The 25628-nt window shown below is 41.5% G+C and overlaps 1 protein-coding gene across 2 annotated transcripts in view; it reads right to left on the bottom strand.

The window, feature by feature from the left end:
* The window catches only part of LOC149262788 (DNA binding protein), a 365336-nt gene extending 341143 nt beyond the window's left edge, over nt 1–24193 (bottom strand). Inside the window, exons 1-3 of one of the 2 annotated variants that reach the window (XM_089425199.1) lie at nt 24060–24193; nt 23737–23897; nt 19460–19567 (exon numbers count right to left, since the gene is read on the bottom strand). In XM_089425199.1, coding sequence (XP_089281325.1) covers nt 19460–19567; nt 23737–23832 — 204 coding nt within the window. In that variant the 5' untranslated portion in view covers nt 23833–23897; nt 24060–24193. Of the gene's footprint in view, nt 1–19459; nt 19576–23736; nt 24040–24059 lie in introns of those variants that run through there. The other variant, XM_089425202.1, reaches the window with a different exon arrangement.
* Nucleotides 24194–25628: the final 1435 nt, after the last annotated feature.

Below are 25628 nucleotides of genomic sequence, written 5' to 3'. Positions count from 1 at the left end.
CGATTACTTTTGATCCAGATCTGCACTTTCTTTTTCAAGCTCGGGTGTTTGACATATACCTTCTCCTTGATGAAGTAGACGTCATAGCCCTTGCCTTGTAGTTGCAACATGGAAAGTAACTTCATCCCCAATCATAGTACATGCAGTACATTTGTAGCACGGAACTGTTCTCCCAATTCTGTTTGAAAAATTATGGTACCCTTCCCTACTGGAGTACACTTTGCCTTGTTCCCCATGGTGATCTGAAAGTTCATCTTCTCTTCTCGATATTATGAGAAACACTCCCTGATTCCCGTCATATGCCACAAAGCTCCACTATCTATATACCATACTTCTGATGATGCAGCACTAGTCATACATGCCACTTCTTCTTCCAGCCTAGAAGCCAACATAGAGAAATCGAAATCTCTTTCTCTTGTACAATCTTCTGAAAATCTGTGTGAGTCCCCTGACGTGGATGCCTTTGCATCGTGGTCTCGACCCATAACTGATTTTCCCTTTGTCTCTGATTACTTCCTCTGATACCATGTGAAAATTCTATCACTGCAACAACCGATTTATTTTTCCTACATATTCCACAATAAGTTATTTATGAAATTACTTCAATAAACATTAAAATAAATATTGTTGCAGATATCACATCGTAATACAAAAACAAACATATGCACAAGCATTAACACATTGACACAGATATTGTGGACAACAGTGCCCGAAAAAACCCAATGTGGGAAAACTGGTGCAGCAAGGGAGGATTTTATTATTCAGCAATTTTTCTGTACAACAGGGTGCCAAATTGGCTTACCTACAGAGAGAAATAATTCACCAGCACTTCTCCCAATCTCAACGTCAGCCCGGCTGACCTCTGCGTGGCTCTCAAACCCTCTGCGTCATCCCTGGGCCTCTCTGCGTCACTCACGCATGCCCAGCAAGTGATTGCGCAGTCTTCTGTTGCCTCTTTGTCTACTTGAAAAGCCCTGTGTCTGCCTTTCCTGCCTCAGCGCTGATCTCCAGTGGCTGATCCCGCCTCTCTGCTCCATACTTTCTGCCTCCTGACTACTCACTAGACCACTGGTTCATTCTCAGCTAACCCCACTCCAGAAATTGAACTGACTGGTCTCCCTCAATGTGATCTCCAAGTGACCCTCAAGCCTCCCCTTATACTTTTCTCGTTGACAAATCAACGGCCAAGATTAAGTCCCTAATCAACGGCTAAGATTAGATCTGGCTTGATCCATGACTTTTGGACCATTCTAACACAGTTTTATATTAATACACATTAATATTTTATTTTCCCTAAGTTTAGACTTAGGAAGTCCATTAAAAATATTAATATCTCCCAAACTGCTTAGAATCTACCCAAACCCTTTTTGGATATTGGAAATCTCATGTGCCTTAGCCTCTCCACCAATTTTCATGGCTAGAACACATCCAATGCTACCCCAAATCAACAACAGAGAGGTAGGGTTTCCAGATCGAAATTTGTCAGCAGCAAAGGGAGCAGCGCAGCAGAAGCTTCAGCAAAGAAGGGGTTTCTGTCGGGATGCAATTTTCTGCAAGCAGTTGTTGGGCAGAAAGACGTCAGAAGGAAGAAGAGAGACACTTGAGGGAATTTCTTCCACAAAGGATTCCTAGCCAGGGAATTCGAATTCTCATTTGTTGAGCAGTAGCAGGAGAGAGGAGGTCATTCGACATTTCGATTGGCAGATATGGCAGCAAGTGGACTGATAGATCAGGATAGGTTGGATGGGGGTATCCAACTATGTGATCTAGAAGGCAAGGATGTCGTGCCTTTTGGATGAGCATTTTCTCGAAGTTTACGTCGACAGCGTGGTAGCAGAGCCCGCAAATCCAGATCCGCTCAAGAAGTACAAGGGAGAAATGGCGAAGACCAAAAGAATGATCCTCTACGGAGTGAAGGATCATATAGTCTATAACATCGCTTGCAGAGACAACGCCAAGGAGATGTGGGATGCTTTGTCAACACTATATCAGGGATATTTCGAGCGACAGAACATGTTCTTACAGCAGAAGATGAGATCTCTGCAGATGCAGAAGGGGGAACACATTGATATGTTCCTCACTAAACTTCGGGAGACCCAAGATGAGCTAGCAGCTATGGGATCAACACCTCAAAGTTCTAAGATGGTAAGACTGGCCCTAAATTCAGTATCTGAGGAGTGGTAAGTTTTTTGTCCAGAGCATCCTGGGCACAGTGACTTTGCCAGACTGGGATCGGATGTGGGCATCTCTTAAGCAAGAGGAGATGAGGAGAGACTTAGTCAAGTGTAAACTTGACGGAAGCAGCAACAGTGGGTCGAAGCCCAAGGAGGAGGAAGAGAATGCAGCCCTCGCATCCAAGGGGCAGCAGGAGCAGCGAAAGAAGAAGAAAGATGTTTCGAAGGTCAAATGCTTCAAGTGTGGTGAATTTGATCACTACACAACACAGTGTCCTCTCAAGAAAAAGGACAAAGATGAGAAGCATGATCCAAGGACCAAAGGTTGCAGCTGCGAAGATCGAGGAGTTCGCCATGACAGCCCAGGCATCTCCAGGAGGGAGGTGGGGTGATTCAGAGTTGTAGTTCAAAGGGACTGCAGATGGGCAGGATCCTTAAGGAGCCCACCTCTCGGATCAATTCCTTGCTACGAGAGCCCAAATCAGTAGTAGCAGGATGGACCAGTGTCAATTGATGCAGAGGAGTGTGAAGAGAGATAGTTGCAGTCGCTAGGAGCGTTAGAGACTGAGCAGCACAGAGCAGAGAAGGTAGCAGGGCAAATGGCACAAAGCAGAGGTCAATAGCAGCGTAGAGACTAGCAACAGTCAGAACTCCAACAACGAGATGCATCATACTAAACACCGGTTCAGTAATTTGGGATGCTTTTTCGTTGCTGATGTAGTAGCAGCAGCAGTTGGAGAAGGTTGCAGTGCAGATGCAGAGTTGGCAGTGGCAGGGCCAACAGCACCACGGATACAGATTTAAGAGCAGATGCAGTGTTGACAGTGGCAGGGTCAGCAGCAGTATAGATGCAGCATTTGTGCAGTAGTTGGTGGATAGGATATTAGACATCAGCGACGGAGAGGGAAATGTTACAGAAGAAGGTGATGCTTCAGCAGGTTGCAATACTAGAGCACATTCCTCGCTAAGAGGGAGTGTTGATTTATGGTAGCATCGAATGTGCTCTAAGTCTCAAAATTTGCAGGGAGGCTAAGACACATGCATTCCCCAATACCCAGGAATCGTTTTGGGAAATTCCACCCGGAGACAGTTTTATTAAAATAATTAATTCTTTTTAATGGGTCCCTAAGTCTAAACTTAGGAAATTAAAATAATTAATGGGTATTAATCTAAACTGTTGGTGAAACTTCTAGAAGAAGGCAGAGATCAAGTCAATATGATCCTAACCAATGATTAGAATCTAATCTGGGTCATTGATTGATCAATGAGAGGATTATAAGAGGAGGCTTGATGGGCGCTTGGAGAACACACATAGAGGGGAGACCAGAAGTTCGATTTTCTAAAGCAGAGCAGCTACCGAAGAGATTTTCGATAGTGATCTTTTGCAGTGAGGAGAGGGAATAGTATCTGAAAGTAAATCTTTTCCGGTCAGAGAATACACAACAGAGAAGAGAGAGAGAGAGATCTAGCAGAGGCAACATAAAGATAGAGAGGTTGATGCAGAGGCAGCGCATAAGCCAAGAGGGAATTTGGAAATTTGTTGAAGGAATCAATTGCAAAAGCCGGAAGCCGGGGTGTGAGACCGACATGTGCAAATCGAAGTTCCTGGGCAGCAAATCAATCAGCTGAAGGGGTGACACTGTTCCCAAAGGGTGTGATGTTGGGCTAACGCAGTGACTGCGCAGAGTCAGCAAGGGGCAGTTCATTTAGTGGCTGGATCAGCCAGGATTTCCAGTGATAGTGTAAGGTAACCTCACGTATCTCTCTGTCAATATATTCTTTGTACTGGATAGTGAGCAGGTCATCCAGAGATTGTATTCAGAATTACTACTGCATAATAATAAAACACTCAGAGTTGCTATGCCAGTTTTCCCGCATTGGGTTTTTCCGGGACATTTGTCCAAAAATAAATGTGTAGATGTGTTGTGTATTTCTTTCTTGTTCAGTTTCTTGTTTCCGTATTTTATTTAAATGGTGAAGGTTGCAGTGTATTCGTTTCAGTGTTTACTATAGGAAACAGTAAATAATTTGATTCAGTAATTAACAAATAGGAGAAATGTAATCAATTGTGGCAGTAAGAATTTGGGCATCCAAATTTTCACAGCAATTAGCAAGAACTACCAAAAATAGGCCCTTTCGATTTGAAGCATTCTAGTTAGAGCACCCTAACTTCATGGAGAATATCAAATCATGGTGGAAGGAAAAGATCCCAGACAAAGGCTCGAAGATGTACACCCTACGAGCTAGGTTAAAACACATTAAAATGAAACTAAAGCAGTGGAACAAGATGGAATTTGGAAACATCTTTCAGGAGAAAAAGGAACTGGAACAGAAAATGGAAGCATTACAACAACAGTTGATCTCTGATGGGTACTCAGAGGGGAGCAAAGAAGAGGAAATGACATTACTAAAGAAGTGGGAGGAGAGATGCAAACAAGAGGAAATCCTTTGGAGGCAGAAATCTCGAGTGTTATGGCTCAAGGAGGGGGAGAAAAACACAAAATTCTTTCACCGATCAACAATCGAGCACAAAAACTCCAACAGAATCCTTAGAATAAAGGATGAAAGAGGGCAAACCTTTGAGGCTCACCAAGACATTGAGGAGGTCTTGTTCCAGCACTTTCAAAAGATAGTTGAAGAGCCCCAGGTGGAGAGAGGGGAAGACATTCAAAGGATTGTGAGGCATATCCCAAAGGTGCTCACTGAGGAACACAACAAAAACCTAAACAAGCCAGTCTCTATGGAGGAAGTGGCTTTGGCAATGAATGAAATGGCGAATGGGAAAGCCCCTAGGCCAGATGGATTCACTATAGACTTCTTCAAAGCTTACTAGGAAACTATCAAAAATGATATATACGAGGTGGTGCCTAACTCTCAAGAATCAGCAATAGTTCTTAAAGCTTTGAATTCAACGTTTATAGCCCTTATCCCTAAGGAAGAACTAGAAAATACCCCGAAACATTCAGGCCTATAGCACTGTGCAACATTGTCTATAAAATCATATCCAAGGTAGTTGCTAATCGGATTGAAACAATTCTTCCATATCTGATCTCAGAGGAACAATCAGGCTATGTGGAGGGAAGACAGATCTTGGACAATATAATCTTGGTGCACGAAGTGGCTCACTCTTTGAAGACTCAGAAAAAAGTTGGTACGATAATGCAATTAGACTTGTCTAAGGGTTATGATAAGATCAGTTGCGAATACATGGAAGCGGTGTTATAAGCATTTGACTTCGATGAGCACTGTATTAACTGGATCATGGCAATGGTCTCATCACCCAATTTTTCGCTTCTTCTTAATGGAGCCCCATCAAAATTGTTCTTCCCGTCCAGAGGAATTCGGCAAGGGGACCCATTATCTCCATTCTTGTTTATCTTAATGATGGAAGGGCTCAGAAGAGCAATAGGAGCAGCCAATAGAGAAGGGGATATTACAGGGTTGAAGTTGCATAACAACAATCAGACGATCACTCACCAACAATTTGTGGACGACACTATGTTGCATGGTGTACCTACCGTTAAGGAGGCTCGCAATTTTAAAAACATTCTAGATACCTTCATGAAGGCGTCAAGTATGACCTGTCAAAGTCTATGATTTTCTTTTTCAACACTCACATTGCTATCCAGAGAAATATTTCAGCTATCCTGGGTTTCTAGAGGAAATCCCTCCCTTCCAGGTATCTAGGAGTGCCCTTAACAGCACAAGCCTGGAAGAAGTCCAACTGGGAAAATGTTTTATCCAACCTGGAAGATAGGGTCAAAAGATGGACGGTAAGAGCGTTGAATTTGTTGGGAAGGTTTGTGCTACTAAAGGCGATGCTTCAGGCTATCCCAGGATACATGCTATATGTTCTTCCTGCGCCTAAAGGAGTGCTCCAAAAGATAAATGTAATGTTCCTAAACAAGAATGTAAGTGATATACAAAGCATGCAAACAATCCAACAATCAGAAAAACGAAATATACATTAAGCACCCATGGAAACACTGGAAATAGAGAACTGTTGGGCTATTTTATTACTTCTTCAAGAGCAAATACAATAGTAAAATAGAATGGTGCACCTGGGCTTGTCCCAATGGACAAGCATGACAAAACCCAGGTGAGAAAATATTGAATTCAACGCTGCTACAATTGTTGCACCAAACTGAACTGCGTTGTCACAGAAAATTATAAGATTTCAGCTCCTTGGCCTAAACCTAGAAAAACCCACAAAGGAATTGGCCAAATGTTGACCTCGGAATTTTGGCCCAAATTCCTCTTAGCTCCTCTAGATGTTGGCTGAGTTGGGACCCCTGTTTGACCCCTTAGATATGCCCAGAAAATTCTATAAATTTAAGAGTGTGATCCTTGCCCAAAACCCAGAAAGGGTTTACCTTGGTTCCAACCTTCAAAAATTGACCCTTCACAACTTGGCCCTCCTTCGATTTCGAATTTTGTTGCTATGACTGATCCTATCAATCTCTGCTCTCCAAACTCCAACAATCCTCTTCAAATGGCCCTCCAAGTGATCTCCCACTGCTCTTGGCCAGCTCCAACTCTACAATTCCTTCCTCCAACTCCCACGTGAGCCTAGTGATGGCTCTCTACGTAGGCCCAAGTAACTGTAAAACAGACTACTGGGATGATGGCTCTTCTGGCTCCAAACTTGCAAGAAAGGTTGGCCCTTTGCTACTTTCCCAATCCTCTAACTCTCCCGGCAAATGTTTGATCACTGATAGCTCCAAACTCCCCTTGCGTATTCTCCAACTAGCCAGAAATACGCACTCCCTGTTGTGGCTAAATAGTAGTGTTGTAACACACTCCTAGAACTTCTGAAATACTTATGAAATTTCCTCTCTAGGGCAAGCACGGATGGTCCCCCGAAGTAGAGGTTGAATCTCCCACTTGAGAGATTCGTGGCTAAATAGCCAGTTGACTCAGCTAAATAGCAGAGCGAACAGTCAAGTAATTTTGATTGCAAGGTGTATGAATGAATCCAAAATGAGAGTTGCACCCTCCTTATAACTCCTTGGGCCTTCCTAGCCTCATGTAGGCCCCTCCATCCACCTATTTGGCTTTCCCTCCAAGCTATTCGAATGGGCCAATTCGAACTCCCATGTGGGTGGCCCCCACATTCCATTAACAACCAAATAAAGTCGAATTGCCTCCAAATCCCTAAGTCGAAAATGATGGATTCTCTTCCTTAGCCAAGATTGTGCAGCAGCACCCTGTTCCAAATGTATTTGAGAAGGGACATGACAGTCCTCCCCTCCCAAATGTTGTTTGCCCTCAAGCAACCTCAAAGCTGGGTGCTCCAAAATGTGCTCACCTTCCCAAGTGGCATCTGCATCTGGCAAGCTCCTCCATGCACCACAATTCGCTTGTACTCAAGCAATGCCTGGGCAAGCATCCTCTCTAACTGTCTCTCCCAACTGCCACTGCAAAATGTGCCATGGTCCCAGATGTGCAACTGGATCGTGTTTGGCCTCTGCACTGTCTTGATATGAAAGAATCCTTCAATAACAGGATCCCAGGCAATCCTATCCCACATGAAGCTCCCCCCACTCCACTCACTATCCTGCCCGGTGAAAGTACCAAAAGTCCCCTGCTCCATCAGTGGCTCACTAAAGCCCAATGGAAGATTTGTATGACCTCCCCCTGCAGTTGTCAACGCATCCCTAAAGGTTATTGAGCTATGAAGAGTTGTGAGCCCCAGTTCCTACTAGTCTCAGAGTGGTGCCACCATGCTGACACTACGCTACTCTAACTATGTCATACTCCCCATCGTGTGCAATCAGTATCCTCCTCTCTTGGAACTTGATGGTGGAATACCAAAATAGGCGAGACACATCCTGCTTGGGCATCTCCATGGCGCCAAGGCCTACCCATCCAAATCTAACTCCGAACCTATGCAACAACAGAGAATGTCTGCCTCCCCATATGATGAAACCCTCTGTGAACCCCCATGTGTCATCCCAAGAGCGAACTATATCACTCTTTGCCACGACTCCGCTCATCACGAGTGATCTATCAATCAACTAAATCCCTGTATCCCATAGCCATACCTACTACGGCATAGCCCTGCCAACCAATGGAATCCCTCTGGCCTTCGTCTCTAGTCCGTGCATGTGATCACTATATAAGCTCCATATATCATGGGCTAATCTGATGCATGCTAATCTGCCCTGTGCCTGCCACTGTGTAGTACCGAAGATCGCTGGAAGCCATGTGTGCCAAAGAGCTACCCCCTGAATGCAATCAAAAAATGGGTGTCTAATACTCGTAATCGACTCAGGGTATGTGGATCCCCCCTATCCTTGCCAACCATCTCCCTTGGGTCTGCCATCCATCCTCTCGATAATGTGCCAATATAAGGTCTGGAGCCTAGACACGTAATGGGGAATTACCTCAGTTGTACCCGGTATCCTCTACTCATGCATGGTCTCGACATGCCCTGAGAAAATAGTGACACATGTCTCCCTTGTGACTAGTTCCCTAGACGTAGGCTCGGTGATGAACGATATGCCACCCCTGGAAATGATCACCTCATCCCCCAATTTGTGGTTGTCAACCGACACAACAACCCAATGCCACTAATGAAAAGTCTCCCCCCTAGTTCGTTGAGTGTCACCCAAATATCTCGAGTGAGCTCCTCGTCCGCCACTACTCATGCCCAGAGTGTAGAAAGTCAACAACAAAATCGACTGCGCCTGTGAGGGATGTAGAAGAGGGTCAGGCGTGTGAGTCGCCGCAAATACCATTAAGTATCGCTCATCTGTGTCCCCGTCAATCCTGGATGAACTACACCCAAAGGTATGCCCGGTGTTTCTGAACAAGGGTCTCCCTGGAGGCAACACTCCAGGACCTCGTTGTGCGGCACTATACACCCCCGCATACCACCGATCATCCCAATACTCCTAGACATGCCACTGTACACCGTGGCCTACCCATGTACACCGTTGGATACCCTCGACTACGGATATGCCATCATGTACTGCCCTGGGTCCCGCATGTGTCACTGTACCTGTCACTCCCCGCATGTACTCAATGCAATGTAAGGCACTCCTATTCCACAACACAGTCCAACATACTATGACACACCACCCTGCATCTCCATGCTCCTCTACAAGCCCCTGCTCCTCGCTCCATAGCCCCGCACACCACTAGATACTATGGCCTAACATTGGGTTTGTATGCATCAGACTGCATCCCTCTACATAGCACTGGACCCTATGACATAACTCTGCGTAGTCTTGTGTACCACTGCACACTGTCGTACCACCCTGTAACATACAGAGTATCCTACATGGGCCAAAATATCCACCTCTCCGCTAGTACACCCTCCATGATGTGGGCTACATCCCTCCATCTGCTCTAAAATACCTGAGCGACCTGACTCCCCGCATGCTAACGAAAATGACACTACTGTACCTATCCTCAATAGTCCCTGCGTCCCATAAGTTTGTAAGAGAGCACTCTCTCCATACCATGCCCTGTATGATAGCCTACCGATGTCGCCTCCTCCCACTAGCTTTTGCCAGAGTAAGCTAGTCACCCTGTGAATCCACGCACCGTTAATATGCCAAGACAACTCATGAAATCTGTTTGCTCGCCCGTCAAACCATCCTGTCACTAGTGCTGACTGGAGCTCTGATGGAGATCTGAAAATGTGGGTGTGCTCAAGCGTCAAGTCCATCACATAACTACTACCATCACCTACCAGCTCTATGATGTGATGGAAAATCCCACCTGGATCCCAAAAACAGTCCGACCCTCGAGTCCCTCTGGTAATACATGGCCTCTGCTGACATGTGGCCATGGATGTACCCAACCGCCTAACTTGCTCCATTGAGTACCAGCTCAGTACCTCTCACCATCCAATACCAAGGGAGAGATCGAATGTGTAATCCTCTGTGGAAGGAACAAGCCCTCCAAGCTGATGTGGTTTCATGCTCAGCTCAATCTTGCTAACCTATCCACCCCCTCCCTCAATCCAATGCATACGGGGGGGTTAATAACACTATAGACCTCCCCAGTGGGCCTCTGAAGTGAACTATGTTGAAAACCCAATGCGCGGCCTCTATGTTGCCCCTCATCCATAGCTAGCCCAAGGGATGGTTGCACATTTACCTCCATCACGGCCTCGACATGAGCCTTCGACTGCTCCTCCATAGACAACCCGATGTGCACGATATGCTCACCAGTCAATTGTAGGCGATTGTCGTCTAGCAACTCCGTCATAGATCTAGAGGCCTCTGTACCTATCGGCTCCTCAACAACGGTGGAGCTGTCTTCCAGCACCTCATCAACCTGTGGTGCATTGTTATCACTTGAGAACTCGGTCACAACCCCGAATACCTCATCAATGGATGATGCCTCATCAATGGGTGCATGCTCAACTATCTCCTTGCCAACCACGGCCCCTTCAACTACTCTTTCATCTTTTTCCTTAATACTTCTCATCATCCCTGCAAAATCCCACTGAATCTCCATTGGTTTGTGCATACCCCTTAGTTCACAGAATTCCCAAAAAGAGAGGGACGCCTAAATGCCATAACCCAATGATTGGTATGCCCTCCAGTTCTCCCCCAATAACTCCACATCAGTTGCAATCATGTCCGGATTCCCAACTGAGGAATGAATCAACTTCTTCCCCACATCAATCATCATTTGTTGTATCCTCACCACCTCATTCCAGGTGACCGCCATGTTGTTTGATTCTAATCTTTCCCACAGGCTAAGCCAAGATTATGGCTCTGATACCACTGTAATGTTCCTAAACAGGAATGTAAGTGATATACAAAGCATGCAAACAATCCAGCAATCAGAAAAACGAAATATACATTAAGCACCCATGGAAACACTGGAAATAGAGAACTGTTGAGCCATTTTATTACTTCTTCAGGAGCAAATACAATAGTAAAATAGAATGGTGCACCTGGGCTTGTCTCAATGGACAAGCATGACAAAACCCAGGTGAGAAAATGTTGAACTGAAGGCTGCTACAACTGCTGCACCAAACTAAACTATGTTGCCCCAGAAAATTGCTTTGTCTGCTGACTTCGAAGGGCTGGAATCACTGCTTCCCATGCTCAGAAAATTATGAGATTTCAGCTCCTTGCTCCTTGGCCTAAACCTAGAAAAACCCATGAAGGAATTGGCCAAATGTTGACCTCGAAATTTTGGCCCAAATTCCCCTTGGCTCCTCTAGCTGCTGGCTGAGTTGGGACCCCTGTTTGACCCCTTAGATCTGCCGGGAAAATTCTATAAATTTAGGAGCATGATCCTTGCCCAAAACCCAGAAAGGGTTTCCCTTGGTTCCAACCTTCAAAAATTGACCCTTCACAGCTTGGCCCTCCTCCAATTTCGAATTTTGTTGCTATGATTGATCCTATCAATCTCTACTCTCCGAACTCCAGCAATCCTCAAATGGCCCTCCAAGTGATCTCCTACTTCTCTTGGCCAGCTCCAACTCTACAATTCCTTCCTCCAACTTCCACGTGAACCTAGCAATGGCTCTCTGCGCAGGCCCAGGTAACTGTAAATCAAACTACATAAATGATGGCTCTGTTGGCTCCAATCTTGCAAGAAAGGTTGTCCCTTTGTTGCTTTCCCAATCCTCTAACTCTCCTGGCAAATGCTTGAGCATTGATAGCTCCAAACTCCCCTTGCATATTCTCCAGCTAGCCAGAAATATGCACTCCCTGTTGTGGCTAAATGGTAGTGTTGTAACACACTCCCGGAACTCCTGAAATACTTATGAAATTGCCTCTCTAGGGTGGGCACGGATGGTCCCCCAAAGTAGAGGTTGAATCTCCCACTTGAGAGATTCGTGGCTAAACAGCTAGTTGACTCAGCTAAACAGCAGAGCGAACAGTCAAGTAATTTTGATTGCAAGGTGTATGAATGAATCCAAAATGAGAGTTGCACCCTCCTTATAACTCCTTGGGCCTCCCTAGCCTCATGTGGGCACCTCCATCCACCTATTTGGCTTTCCCTCCAAGCTATTCGAATGGGCCAATTCAAACTCCCATGTGGATGGCCCCACATTCCATTAGCAACCAAATAAAATCGAATTGCCTCCTAAGTCCCTAAGTCGAAAATGATGGGTTCTCTTCCTTAGCCAAAATTGTGTAGTAGCGCCCTGTTACAAATGTATTTGAGAAGGGACATGACAAGAAAGGAGATTCAAAAGAACTTCTTATGGCGAGGGGCAGAAGGAAAAAGGAAATGGGCATTGGTGGCATGGAACACGATCTGTAAATCTAAGTAGGCAAGAGGCCTTGGGTTACAATACCATGAGATAATTAACAGAGCAAATGGAGCCAAATTATGGTGGAAATGGTTAACAAGAGGGGAAACGTCATGGGCAAAATTATGGAAAGCAAAATACGCCCCTGATTGTCAACTAAAAAACCTGGTAAGGCTCACGAGCTCAATTCAGAGGTCAGTGATATGGAATCTAGCATGGAACAACAGGGAAATAATACAAAACCGCAACTTTTGGGAAGTAAGAAACGGAAAGAACGCCCTATTCTGGGAGGATGCCTGGCAACAACAACCGAAATTAAACAAACCAGAATGGAGAAGTCTTCAGGAAGCCACGGAGCGACAGGGATACAAAGAATTCCACCAATTTTGGGCTCTAGAACTAGCAAACAACAAGTGGAGAACATGGAACCTAAACATCCTCCGCCAGGAAAATCTAAGAGATTCAGAAATTCAAGATATTACAGAGGAACTGAACAAAAGACAAATTTTGGCAAATGAAGACCGAGATCAACTCCGATGGGGGCAACGAGAAGGAGGTGATTTCAACCTCAAAGAAGCCAAGGTTTACCTTAGAACAGAAAATCTTGAAATCCATGACCCAGCCTAGAACAAACTTTGGGCAGCTTCTCACGAGCCAAAAATCAAAACACTTTCGTGATTAATTCTGCACATAAATGTACTAACTTGGGAGAATCTTATGAAGAGAGGAATGATAAGTCCATCATGGTGCTGCCTATGTGAGAAGGAAGAAGAAAATCTTAACCATTTACCGAATACTTGTAGATACACGGACAAAATATCTGTGGGACTAGTTCGCTATTATTTACAAACAAACTGATAGAAATAAAGAAAACATACAAGACACAATTTGAAAAAGGCAGTTGCAATATACCAAGAATGAAGTGATTAACATGACCTAGAACTTGATTCTGGGGTTCGTCCTATGAGAATCTGGAAGGAATGCAACCGTAGAATTTTCCGAGATAAAAAGCTCCATGTTGTTGACCTGATGGTCGGCTGAAGGAAACCATAAGTAGAAAAAGATTTCAAACCCTGGAGAAACAGCCATCCCCACAGGAAGTTAGAATTCTAACGTTTTTTTACCTTGATTACTTGAGTGATAAGATCCTCAAACCCAAAGAAAGCAGTATAAGGACGGGTGCTTCAGTGTGGCAGGCTCCTCCCGAGGGTTTCTAGAAACTGAATTTCAATGCAGCGTCCAAAGGCAACCCAGGCAAGGTTGTTGTTAGAGGAATCATTAGGGACTGGACAAGTAAAATACAAAGGTTATATTTCATCAACATGGGACAAGCCACAAATAATGCAGCGGAGTTCCAAGCCCTGGAGCAGGGATTGGAAATGTTGTGGTAGGAAAGAAAGGTGAATGTAATAGTGGAGGGCGACTCAACATTAACCATCCAAGCAGCACGTAGACTGCAATGTGGCGCCCCGATAAATAAAGTCACGAGGAATTGGCGTCTCGACCAGATAATTCAAAGGATTAAGGATCACCTAGAGGAGCTAAAAATAGTAGATTTTACCTTAGTCAGATGCTCGGCCAATGCGTTGGTAGACAAAGTGGCAAACGAAGGGGTCGAGAGTACCAAGGTACTAACTAAAATGACCTGGGAGGAAATGGTGGAAGGACAGCTAAAGGAGGATTGTCGAGCTCTGGCGGTAAGAGATCTATCCACGTTAGAGGGGCAACATGATGGACACGGGGTGGGCCAAGAGGAAGGCAATAACCCACCTGGTGAAAGGAATGTTTAATAATCAATATGAGCAGACAAGTAGCGAGCATTAGGGAAGATCAAGGAGGTATGTGTCACCAAGGTACGAAGGACATGATGGTAGCTGATGGGAAAGAGTGGAACCCAAGATCACATAATCATCCACCAGGAGGTGGCATTTATGGGAAAGGACAGTTGAAGAAGTGGGGAAGGACAAAACACAATGTGAAGCAGTACTGGAACAAAACTACGACTATAATGGGCCTGCACAGACTGTATGCAAAGGCGAATGAGAAGGAAGATGGTCCCTTTCTCACATGAATGTACTGCAACGGCATTGGTAAACAAAAGTTGTCGAAAATGAACAAGGAAGGCACCTAAAGGACTGGGCGGACTGCGCTATGCAGGACTTTTCCTTTATATGCTAAGGATGGGCACTGCATGGGTAGCATAGTGATAAGTTGGAACGAAACGAGAGGAACTAACAGTGAGAGAACCGCGACAACCAAAATAGCTATGGGGAGAAATGGGAGTGGTAGGCCGAGGGGGAGGCCGAGAGCGAAAGCTCAAAGCTCCACGACTGGCAAGAGAACCAGAATAGAGGAGGCAATGAAGGAAGCAACTCTCAACTATCATGCAATTGTCCTAGAATGAGGCAAAGAAGTTATTGAAGTCTGGGAAAATGAAGTGAGGCGTCTGAGAAGGAATACCCTGGATGACAAAATTGAAGAGGAGGACAACTGGATAATAGATACAGGGAAAACCCGGACGAGACAAACGGTCTATCAAAGAACTTTAAAAACAGCTTGGCATGTTAAGACTTTAGTGGGAAAGCTACAAGAGGAAGCAGCGGAAGAAAGGATCAAGCGTCAGATGGAATACCATCTGCAAATGAATGCAATTGAGCAATGGTTGAAGGAAGTCGAGGAGGCACTTCAACAGGTGGTGAACATAGAACACTTGCAAGATGATCGAATTGGTGATATGAACAAAATATTTTCAATTTACTTGAAATATATCCATAACTTGGATATTACTCTAGGGCAGGGGCACGAAGATCTGGCCAAATTAATGAAATACAAGCTCAAAGAGGTATTTGGAGCCAAGGATAAGCAACCGGTAACGTCGAAAGCGGAAGCGACAACTACAGCAACTCTAGTGGCGAAAACTACACCTGCGTCTGGATCAGGTGTGGCGGAGGCCCCATCATTGTCCCTGGAAAAATGATCATGTTTTTGTGTCTAATTTTGCTATATTTTGTCGATAGGCTAGGTAGGTCGAAGCAAAGTAATAGAATAATAGGCAGGTCTGTAGATCTAGATCAGAAAGTTAGATATTCATTCAGACCTCCAGCAAGTTGCAAATGGTTAAGTAGCAGAGAAAAGTTAATTTTGTTGATATGCCTAGGAATTACTATAGACATAAAAACCTTTTGGCAAGTTTGGTTAAGTTCTGGAACAAAGCTATATTATACTGCAGCTGGTCTGGTTTCCAGTCTGGCAGAGCAGTAGACTATTATGTAAATTTTTGTGCTATCATAATATAAGGTTTATACTCTAACTTACAAAAAAAATGACAACATCCCATGAAGAAAACCCCAAACCCTATCGTATGTCATTTACACTTACTCAATAAATTCTCGGGAAATACCCCTCTTCTTGGGCACTGACACACCTAATAGGGGTTAATGATAATCCTTCCATACATAAACTTGGCAAATTGCATAAATTCATGAGCTAGTGTGAAGTTTGAATATGATACATGTTAATTTTAGATAACATGTTCTTTGCTTAGGATAGTTACTTCAATGTTCCATATTAGCCCATCAATCAATCCATTTCATTAAAAATCACATAAATTATTATCACATTGACAGTAACTGAAGAAAGAACATAAACAATAAATGCAGAAGACAAGCCAAGACAAGAGAACACAAGGATATGGCTCAAGCCAAGGAAAAACCCCAAGATGGGGAAAACCCTTTATCAATTCTTCTTATTATTAATATCAAATGTTCAACACAGAGAGAGTACAATAATTCAAATTCAAAATGACTTGCCAATTTGAAGATCCAATATCATTGCCCTTAGACAAGTAGATGGCCCATAAACTGCAATTCCAACATATTGTCAACAGAAGTCAGTTATGGTTTGGTTAGGGCTGCTTACAGTCCACTATTGTCTCACTCAATTGTTTCAAAACTCCTCCTTTCAACTGTGGCTTTCCCTGGCATGCAAGATGCTGCCCTTCGTTGGCCCTTAAGGTTGGTCTATAGACTTTGTAGTTTGTACCCATGATAGACCTCTCAGCTCCCTTGTCTATGCTAGTGCAGACTTGTGGCTCTTCTTGGAGCAATAGATTTGAAGTGCGGTCAAACAAGGGGAAAATTTCTTCCTCAAATCGATCACAAACTGACCCAAAAACAACACACAAACTCTGCCTGACTTTCTGTTCTTGAATTCAAACCTGCAAGGACAACTTTACCCATACAAATTTCCCAAAATTTTCCTCAAGGCCTGCGATTGTCCATCTGAAGAATCTCAGTCCTACTGGAGAGGAAAAACCCAAGACAAGCACCTCCTCGTCCTCCTACAAGAACTCGGCTACGTCAAACATAAATTTGCTAGGTAATGAAGCACTTGAATGTGTCTAATGAGGTTGAGGACACCTCTATTTATATAAGATGGAGAGGGGTGTCACATGTCTAATAACCCTAGGCCGACCTTGATAATTTGCACATGGATGGGCTTCACTTCAAAAACATATTTCTCCTTGTCCAAATTTAGTGATCTTTGGGTCGATTTTGGTCCTCTCAAAAAGAGAAATTTAATGCAATAATTATCTCCATCAAATGGGTTGTCCAGAGTGGAATTTGGCCCTAGTTGCCAATTTTAACAATACATGACGTGATCTACCTAATGCCTTTTACATTGGACATGACTCACTTTATATGTTGCATTAACTTGTGTACAAGCTCTAGATGGACACACTTGGACACTTAGAGCCCCTCCTTGGATAATATAACTTGCATGGACGTGATGAGCCTTCTTCCACAGTTGATTGAGGACATTCCACGCTTTTGGAGGACATTGAGCCTTATAATGATTTGGCATCCATATTGTGACATCCTAGCATCCATTCAAGATAACAAGGCACCTCTATGATGAGATGTTGCACATTTTATTATGATTGGACACCTTTTGATGACACGTCACATCTTTTGGGGCATGATATGATGCTGATGTAATGTTGCAACCCTTCGAAGCAATGTATTACTTTCTGAACTCCTGCGCTTGCTTTAGAGTGAGTTGTTCACTTATAGAGGTCGTGTAAGACATTTGTGTGGCCTCTAGCATGCATTTATATTGGTCGACTTAATGTTTGAACATGTTTACTTCATTTATAAGGCATTGTTGTGGATCTTGAGATCTCTCCACCCTTGTATCATGAATATTTTATGTATCGCTGCCTTATCTCTAGGGTTTCTATGTGATAAAGGAATTAGTTGTGTTTTTAGGGCTTCTATTGGATGAAGAGGGTGCATGGTCTCTCATATAAATAAGAAAAGCACTCCTCACTTGTAAATCATTGCTACTCATGGAGAATCATTTACTACTTCTTTGCTTTTACATATTTCTTCTTAGCTATAGATGGATAACTAAAGTGCCTACTTGAGGAGATTGTTTTGTGAACGACTTTGCGACTTCTATGGACTTTCATGGCTAGGGTTTATAGACGCAAATAATTTATTCTGTGCGTGCTCTCTCTAAATCTTGTTGGAAACTTTCTTATCAATGAATGTTAACTGTAATTGTACTTATCTAGTGGTGCTAGTGCATTTTCTTTATATTGTTCATGGACAAATCCTTTCTTTTAAACCCTAAGAAGATTTCTAATAGAGAAACTTCCCTAGAATTTCTTGAAGCTTGTAAAGTATTAGGCGGATTTTCTAGGATTTGTAGTGGACAACATTAGATATCACCCTAAATCTATTTACATCCTCTCAAGGGAGTCCTTAGTTGACCACATATACCCAATAAATAATATAGTAAGCATCAGTCTTCTCCCTTTAGTAAATCATAAAACCTAAAATCCAAGCCCTAATGTCTTAGTAATTTTGGGTCCATGCCTAAAATTAGACTTGTTATCATCGTTCATCATGCTGATTTCATTTACAGCGCTGCTAGGGCTAGACATCTCAATTCTTTAGGCTACTATATGCATTTTAATATTCATATTTAGTTATCTTGATAAACCCTAGTTTAACTCATTGTTTTAGCCCTACATTTTGCTTAACGATTACTTGTTTCAAGGCTGAATTTATCATTGCTGTTATAAATTGTTCTACTACTGTAGTTTATTAGATTTTGCACAAGTTTTCCAACAAAATAACTTTTTCTTTTTTTGTAGTGTTTAAGGATCCTCTTGTACGGTGTACCAAGTGTTGACATATTGAACCTTCTAAATTACCCTAGATCTTCATCTATTCATTATATTCTATTGGTGGTAAGTTAAGTAGCTACATAGGTGTCCTTAAACTTGATTGTGTCTTGCCCTAGGAACCCTAGAGGCTACTAGCGAAGCCTCCCTTGTGTAGGATCCATACTTCACTAAAACAAAGAAAATTGTTGTCTAGGTGACAGTGATAACACTTCCAATGTTCCAATAGTCTTAACCCCTTGTGAAAGGCTTTACACAAAAGTGCCCGATTTCGTTATAATAGGCCCCTCAACGGAAGAGGGCAATTTTGGGAGATTTTATAGATGATCAAACAACATAGTAGGGAAATGTGGAGAATTATTCAGCTAATAAGAAAAAACTCTCTGGGGAAGAGGTTGTAGGTACTAGGGCAATGTTTAATGATGACTCTGCTCATCTTCACTTTGGATAGTTGACTGCATTTAAAACAAAAGAACTAGCAACCAAATGTTACCAGTATAAGCTCTTATAAAAGAAGATATGCATTCTGGGGAGTTTGGTACCTAGGTGAGCATGTTTGACATTGTTTGCCTATGTTGGGAGGGGCAAATTGCATTGCCTAGCTAATTAATGATATTACGGATGTAATCATATTTTTCTTCATTGTAATATAGAATGCATGTCTTTCAGGCCAAAACGGACCACTATAAAGTAAAAACTATTCGCCGAGAAAGCCACTTTGTATAAGAGTTTAGCCTTTCAAAAAATAATTATAAACACCAAAAAATTTTAACCACTTCAATATAAATGGACATGTGAACACAGAAATAGCAGGAAATGGGGTAATATATGGATATTTCAACTCAAACTCTCAAGATTACTTACCACAAACACAGGCCCTTTGGCACCTTCCTGAATCTCCATTTCATAGATGTGTCCAGCATAATTGCGCACAGCTTGATATCCAATGGGATAGGGATATCTGTCTTTCCCCTGCAGATCTGACATAATTTAATAAGAATCAATATTGTAATCTGCCTATTTAAAAGAGGCTAATTCTCTTACTCTCATTACAATTGGAGAAAGCCTGCTCCTAAATTCAATATTTGGGGTATGATTTTCAGCATAAATGCACAGAAAGCATCCACTTTATTGTAAAAATTTATGGCACATGGTCATCAACGACAAGTGCCTCCAGCTATCTAAGCAATGCTTTATTAAGGCAGTCAACAGAATTACTTACAAGATCCTTGAACATTGTTTCATGCTCTCAAAGAAGAGAATTATACAAAGAGGATATGATTGGCACAAGCCAAAAATTTTAACCTGGAGCAAACATATGGTCTAAATGCATTAATTAAAAAAGATCATAAAGTTAAGTTATTAAACAAAAGTGCTGAGAGACGTCCAACGTAAAAGACAAGTTCAGCAGGAAAACAAAAAGGTAGATAAGAAGAGGCAAAGCTGGTATGAACATTACAGTAGAAGTCATCCAACAAAAGGCATGTATGACTAAAACCAAAGTCACATCGTTCTGAGTTCAAGTTCAGCAATGATGTTCAACAATTTGGATCTTTTGGTTGATGTTCATCAAATTTTGAACCCGAAGGTTCAAATTCAACAAACCCTGTGACTTATATTAAAACACATTCAGCTTAATTTCAAACTGACTTGCAGAAACATTTACCCAAGCAAATGTATTTCTGAACTCCTGGATGTCCCAAAACACCATTTATCAGAAAATGGTAGACCCAAAAAGCTGGGACAACAATCCCCATGTTCAAAGAATTTCAAAGAAGAGGAGATCAAGATCATCACCTCGTAGACTTATCTGGGGATACTATTCACAAAACCTCGCTTCAGTTTGCAGCATGTGCATCAACCCCAAATCAACAAGAGATATGGGTACTTGGCCCTTCTTGAGAGGCAGTGTTTCCGGAATCATTTCCAGGACATATCAGCCAGGATGTCACTCATGGGAACTCTTGTCTGACCCACAATTCTATATAGTTATGAGGTTTGGGGACCTAATTTACTAGAGTCTAATTGGTCTTCAGCAAAGAGAGTACAATCATCCTCCACCATATCATTCGGTGCAAACAAACAATTCCTCAACCTGTCATTCTTGCAGAGTTTGGAGCTCACCCCTTCTGACTTGAGACAATGTTTGATCTTGTCTCTCTTCTACACCGTGTTCAAACCTTCATTGACATAGTGAAGGGGCATTACTAGTATCCATACTGGGCCTATTGTTCATCAGAGTCGATTGCAGCAGCTAATCTTCCAGCTCGATCCTAGTGTTTGTACACAGGAGTCTCAGATCTCCTTGCTTTGGTAGGAGAGAGAGATCCTAGTTGCAATGTAATAAATATAAAATATATGTTTGGTATATACTTAGATATGTTGCTAAGAATCTGTTTTTTTTCCATGAAAGAAATCTATTTATTTGTTATTTCAAGTGTGAAATCAAAATCACATCACCAAGCCTATAAGCTCCTTTACGAAAACATGGAAAGTCCTCCAAAAGACTCTAGTAGCTACATATTAGAATCTTCCCTTTTTAACAAAATTCCACGAACAAGTCTCCAATCTAAAAAAAAAAATTATCAATAAGACAGGCCAAGACCCTAAGGCTGCCATCTTTGGCCCAACTTTCAGATAGTAGAATGGATAAAGAAATTTCTGATGAGACTTGATCTACCCAGAAATCTTGATAGATCAGGCGGCCTTCCTGCAAGATGAGTGCATCCTTCAAGAGAGAGTCTGCTTTTTTATTGAATTCTCTGAATATATGAGAGAAAGAAGATACTATTAAACCAATATCTGACCTCCAGGACTCTGTTCATAATAGGTCTGAGAACCAAATTGGAAAGTTGACACTTTTCATTACACGGATCCATTAGCGGCTTGGAGTCACCCAAATACCTGCAAATTCCTTAAGCCTAGATCTGCAGCAAATTTCAACAGACCCCAAAGTGCAAAAAATTCCGCTCTATTATGAGTCTCTGTCACAGCAACATATTTAATAGCCCCAGATCCACACAAGCGTGGGGTTCCTTGGCAAGCACCATCAAAGAATCCCTACGCTTTGGTGAAGCCAAGAGTTGGTTCCTTTAGAATTCTAACAGTCTTTGACTTAGGTTCTTCCAGACTTCTCTATATGCCCTCTTGATTTTGTGTGACACCAGACCAGCTGCAATATTGCTTCCTTGAAAATCGTTATATCTCTACACAACCATAAGCCCCAAAGAACATAACATGGTAAAGATTTGTGAGTCTTGATTAAGGGATCAGTCATCCAAGCCTCAGCACATTCCATAAGTGTGTTTTTATTCCACTTGTTGACCTCACCCACCATTAGAAGAATTTCCTTTCAATATGATTTGAAGAAAAGAGCATGAAACAAATATATGGTTAACTGATTCTTCTTCTACCTTACACAGAATACATCTATTCATGCCATTCCACCTTCGCTTTTGACCATTGCCCCATGTGAGAATCTTGTTCGATAGAGATAACCATGTGAAAATTCTAACTTCAAGTGAAAAGCATAGCTTCCATATCATCTTCCACCACCAAAGCCTATCCCCTGTTAGGTCTTGCACTATCAAAGATTCATAGCCTAATTTAGCTGAAAGAGTACCTGTTAATTTATTCCATGACCATTGTAGTTCATACTCAAGGTCGTGTAAGAAAATTGCACCGTGATTTAATTAAGGTGTGTAATTTGTCCATTCTTCTGCCAGGCTACCTTGCAAGTTCAGTGCTTACGCTAACAACCAGGGTTGGAGCCTGGAACCAACCCCCTGCTAGTTTTGATTTAAAAAAGAATTTGTTTTAGAGATAGTCTATGAGAAACTAATTCCCTGGTTAAGTAGAGCATCCTTGCTGACCTGGAGACTTAGGCCTGGGTTGGCACGCATACCTGCTTAAAAGGTTTACATTATCTTGTAAACTGTTTGAACCAATAATAAATGGGCGACTGCTTCAAATGCTTATCATTTTCAGATTGCTCGTTTTAATCTAGAAATTCAGATTTATACTTTCATCTATGTTTTTTTTTCCAATTTCAGTTCTATTCCAATTAGAAAGTTGATATTTCAAATCATAACTGTACATTTCTAGCTGGTTTGTTAGCTGAAACAGTTTCGGTTCATAACATTTAACACTTCATGGATCGGCGGCAGCGATGAATATTGAATGTGAAAGCCAAGTAACGCCTAGTGAAGAGGTGTCCATCCTTACTACTTTGCAAAGAAATTTATTGGTGCAAAAAGGGCATGCCCAACGCAATTTCGTTTTCTTTTCATGGTCATATACAGTGCACCTCTCAACCAGTTTTGATTTCTAAATTCCAACTTTAAGAATTACAGTTTAGAGTTGACCAACAATAAATCAGCATAGAACCATCATAACCTTGGATCTATTAAGTACTGAGGTATATCAAAAAGAAATGGAAACTCACATAAAGGTCCTTAAACAATCAGGGCTAAAATTGATATATGTTTATTTATTTGATTTTATTGTGATCGGTTTTTTTTATTTCAGTTTATCAACATTACAGACCTGGCACATCTAGATGCACCATGCTATTCTCAGTGCAATAAGAATAAAGAGATGATTTAGCAAAAGATAGGGCACGATTTTTTATTTAAAATAAATGGACATAATTCGGCAAAACTGACATTTAAGTTCATGTCTTTTTTCCAAGGCCAAATTTGGCGTGAGCATTATGGACGGATAATGTTTATCATTTTTGCATAGGTGCATTAATAAAGACGACTTTTGTTTTCCTGAAAAATAGAAAAATAAAATCCATACTGAAAATGAGTTCGTCGACCTCCCAATTTTTACTATTTTTCTTAGAATCTTCTTTACGATATTAAAATACTTTATGATAGTAAAAGTTCATCTGCCTCTGAGTTCTATGAGAGCCATTGCTCTCTTTGCCCTGCTCTATCCGCTGGGCAAAGTAGTTGCTTGCGTAATCTGCATTTTAAAGACAAAAAGAAAAACTGAAAAGAAAAAAAGGCATGACAAATCCCTACAAACACACTTTTATTGCTACCAAGATGAATTCACTCCAGTAATGAAATAAAACCGCTGCTGTCGGTTAAGTTTATCCTTCCATCAATAAAATAATAAGTTGGCAAAAACTTTACCCGAGAACTGCTCCAGTATTTTTTCTCCCATGATCCTTTGTACAGGGTGCCAAGAGCAGTAATCTCCAGACCGTCACGTACTCCTCGGCTGTCCATCTTCTGTGTTGGAAGATAAAATCAGCAGCTCTCATGTTATATGCGTAGCGGGTGAGCTGGTTGGCCTACAACCATACGGAAACTCATCTCAGCATTTAATTTGCATTGCATCTACAAATTGCCCGACTCTTCTAGTCTCCCGCCAAATAAAAGCTATATTACATTTGTTTTGTGTTCTTGGAGATGCCCTTGAAAATTAAGTAAATTGGACAAATAACACAACATACTTGTATGCAATGTAACCAGAGTGGAACTATTCCAGGAGGTAAGGTTAGATGCAATCTTCTGTTTCCTGTGACCTTAGGCTTTAGCAATCCATGAGGAAATAAAGCAAAGGAAGACTTTTCCGTGGGGATATAAAGTAAAGGAGTCTAGAGGTTCGAATTTTGTTTGGGATTACTTCCTACATAAATACAAATGGTACATATTTATTACTTCATTATTTATCTTTTTTATTTATGCGATGATGATGAAGAAGAAGAAGATGAAGGGGTGGTTTATTTTTATTTTTTCAAAGGAATATTATTTTGTTAAGAGTTTATTAGGAATAACATGTAATATAAAGTTATATTTAAAAATAATATTTATAATAACAAATTAAATTATGATAGATTTATTTTAATTTTAGATTTACTTAAGTTTCAGAGGAATTAAGTTGTTCAAGATGCAAATTTATAATTTTGAGTGCAAAATTTAAAGAAAGCTTTGTACATCAAAAAAAATGGATTCCTCTAAATTCTTGTAGATCTAAAGTTAAAATGAATATATGATTATTTTAAACAACACACTAATAAAATGTTTTAATTATAAGAAACTTTAAATTTTCACTTATTTTCTATTGTATATAGATCTCTTTCCCTCTCTCATTATTTTTTTTATTAATACTTAGTGAATTTTTTTGTTAATAGTTTTTTAATATAACAATCAATTATCAATAATATTATTTTTACATATCATTTGTCAATTCTATATTAAGTAGTGAAAGAATTACAAATCTCCCTGATATTGAAAAGTAAATTAATTTTTTTAGGGGTCGCACGAGTGGGAGGGGTGATATTTCGCCCCAACAAACAAATAGAGACGCAATTTGCTTGGGGCCTAGGAGTAGCAACCAACAACCAAGTGGAAATCTCGCTCTTTGGTAAGGACCGAAATTGGCAATTGACAGGAAAATCACCAAACTTTCAATGTTTGGAGACTCACTCTAGTAATTCATCAAGTGGGGAAAGAAAGAGATTCATTGGATTTAGATCTCCCTCTAACTTTACAAAGGATAGTCTCGTTATTTCGATCATTTGAACAAAATGATTTCTTTCACATCTTAAGACAATTGAATATTGAACTCGATTCAATGGCAAATAGAGGAGCCACATTAGCTCAAGGGGTTCTAGAAGTGAATCAAATGGTAACATCAATCTCCCATCTCGCGTGAAAATAAAAGTAAATATTATGGTATCAAGACTTATTGAAATAGACTTAACCAAAAGAATAATGGATTTGACTGTCTTGGTGAAAGCCCACTATATAAATCAACCTTGTACATAAAAGTAGGCTAGCAATTTAAGATTGGGAATGGAATGTCAACTGGCATTAACTACTTTTCTAGGGCAAGACATGATGGAGGTCCTCTATTTTTGTTATTTCTCCATCTCGCGGTTGATCATTGCCTCAGCAAGGTGCAAGTGGCAATTGTATTTCGCCCTCCAAGGAGGAATGGTGTTCATTCAAGTGATGGGAGGTATGGCATTAAATTTGCAATTAAACCTCTATAACTCAAAATTATTTATAATCTTTCT

Source organism: Pinus tabuliformis, chromosome 6, assembly GCF_031772625.1.
Source record: "Pinus tabuliformis cultivar Carrire ecotype Pingquan chromosome 6, CPIR1, whole genome shotgun sequence".
In the NCBI taxonomy this organism is placed as follows: Eukaryota; Viridiplantae; Streptophyta; class Pinopsida; order Pinales; family Pinaceae; genus Pinus; species Pinus tabuliformis.
The sequence above is the reverse complement of the archived record's forward strand: the minus strand, read 5'-3'. Positions and strand labels throughout refer to the sequence as shown.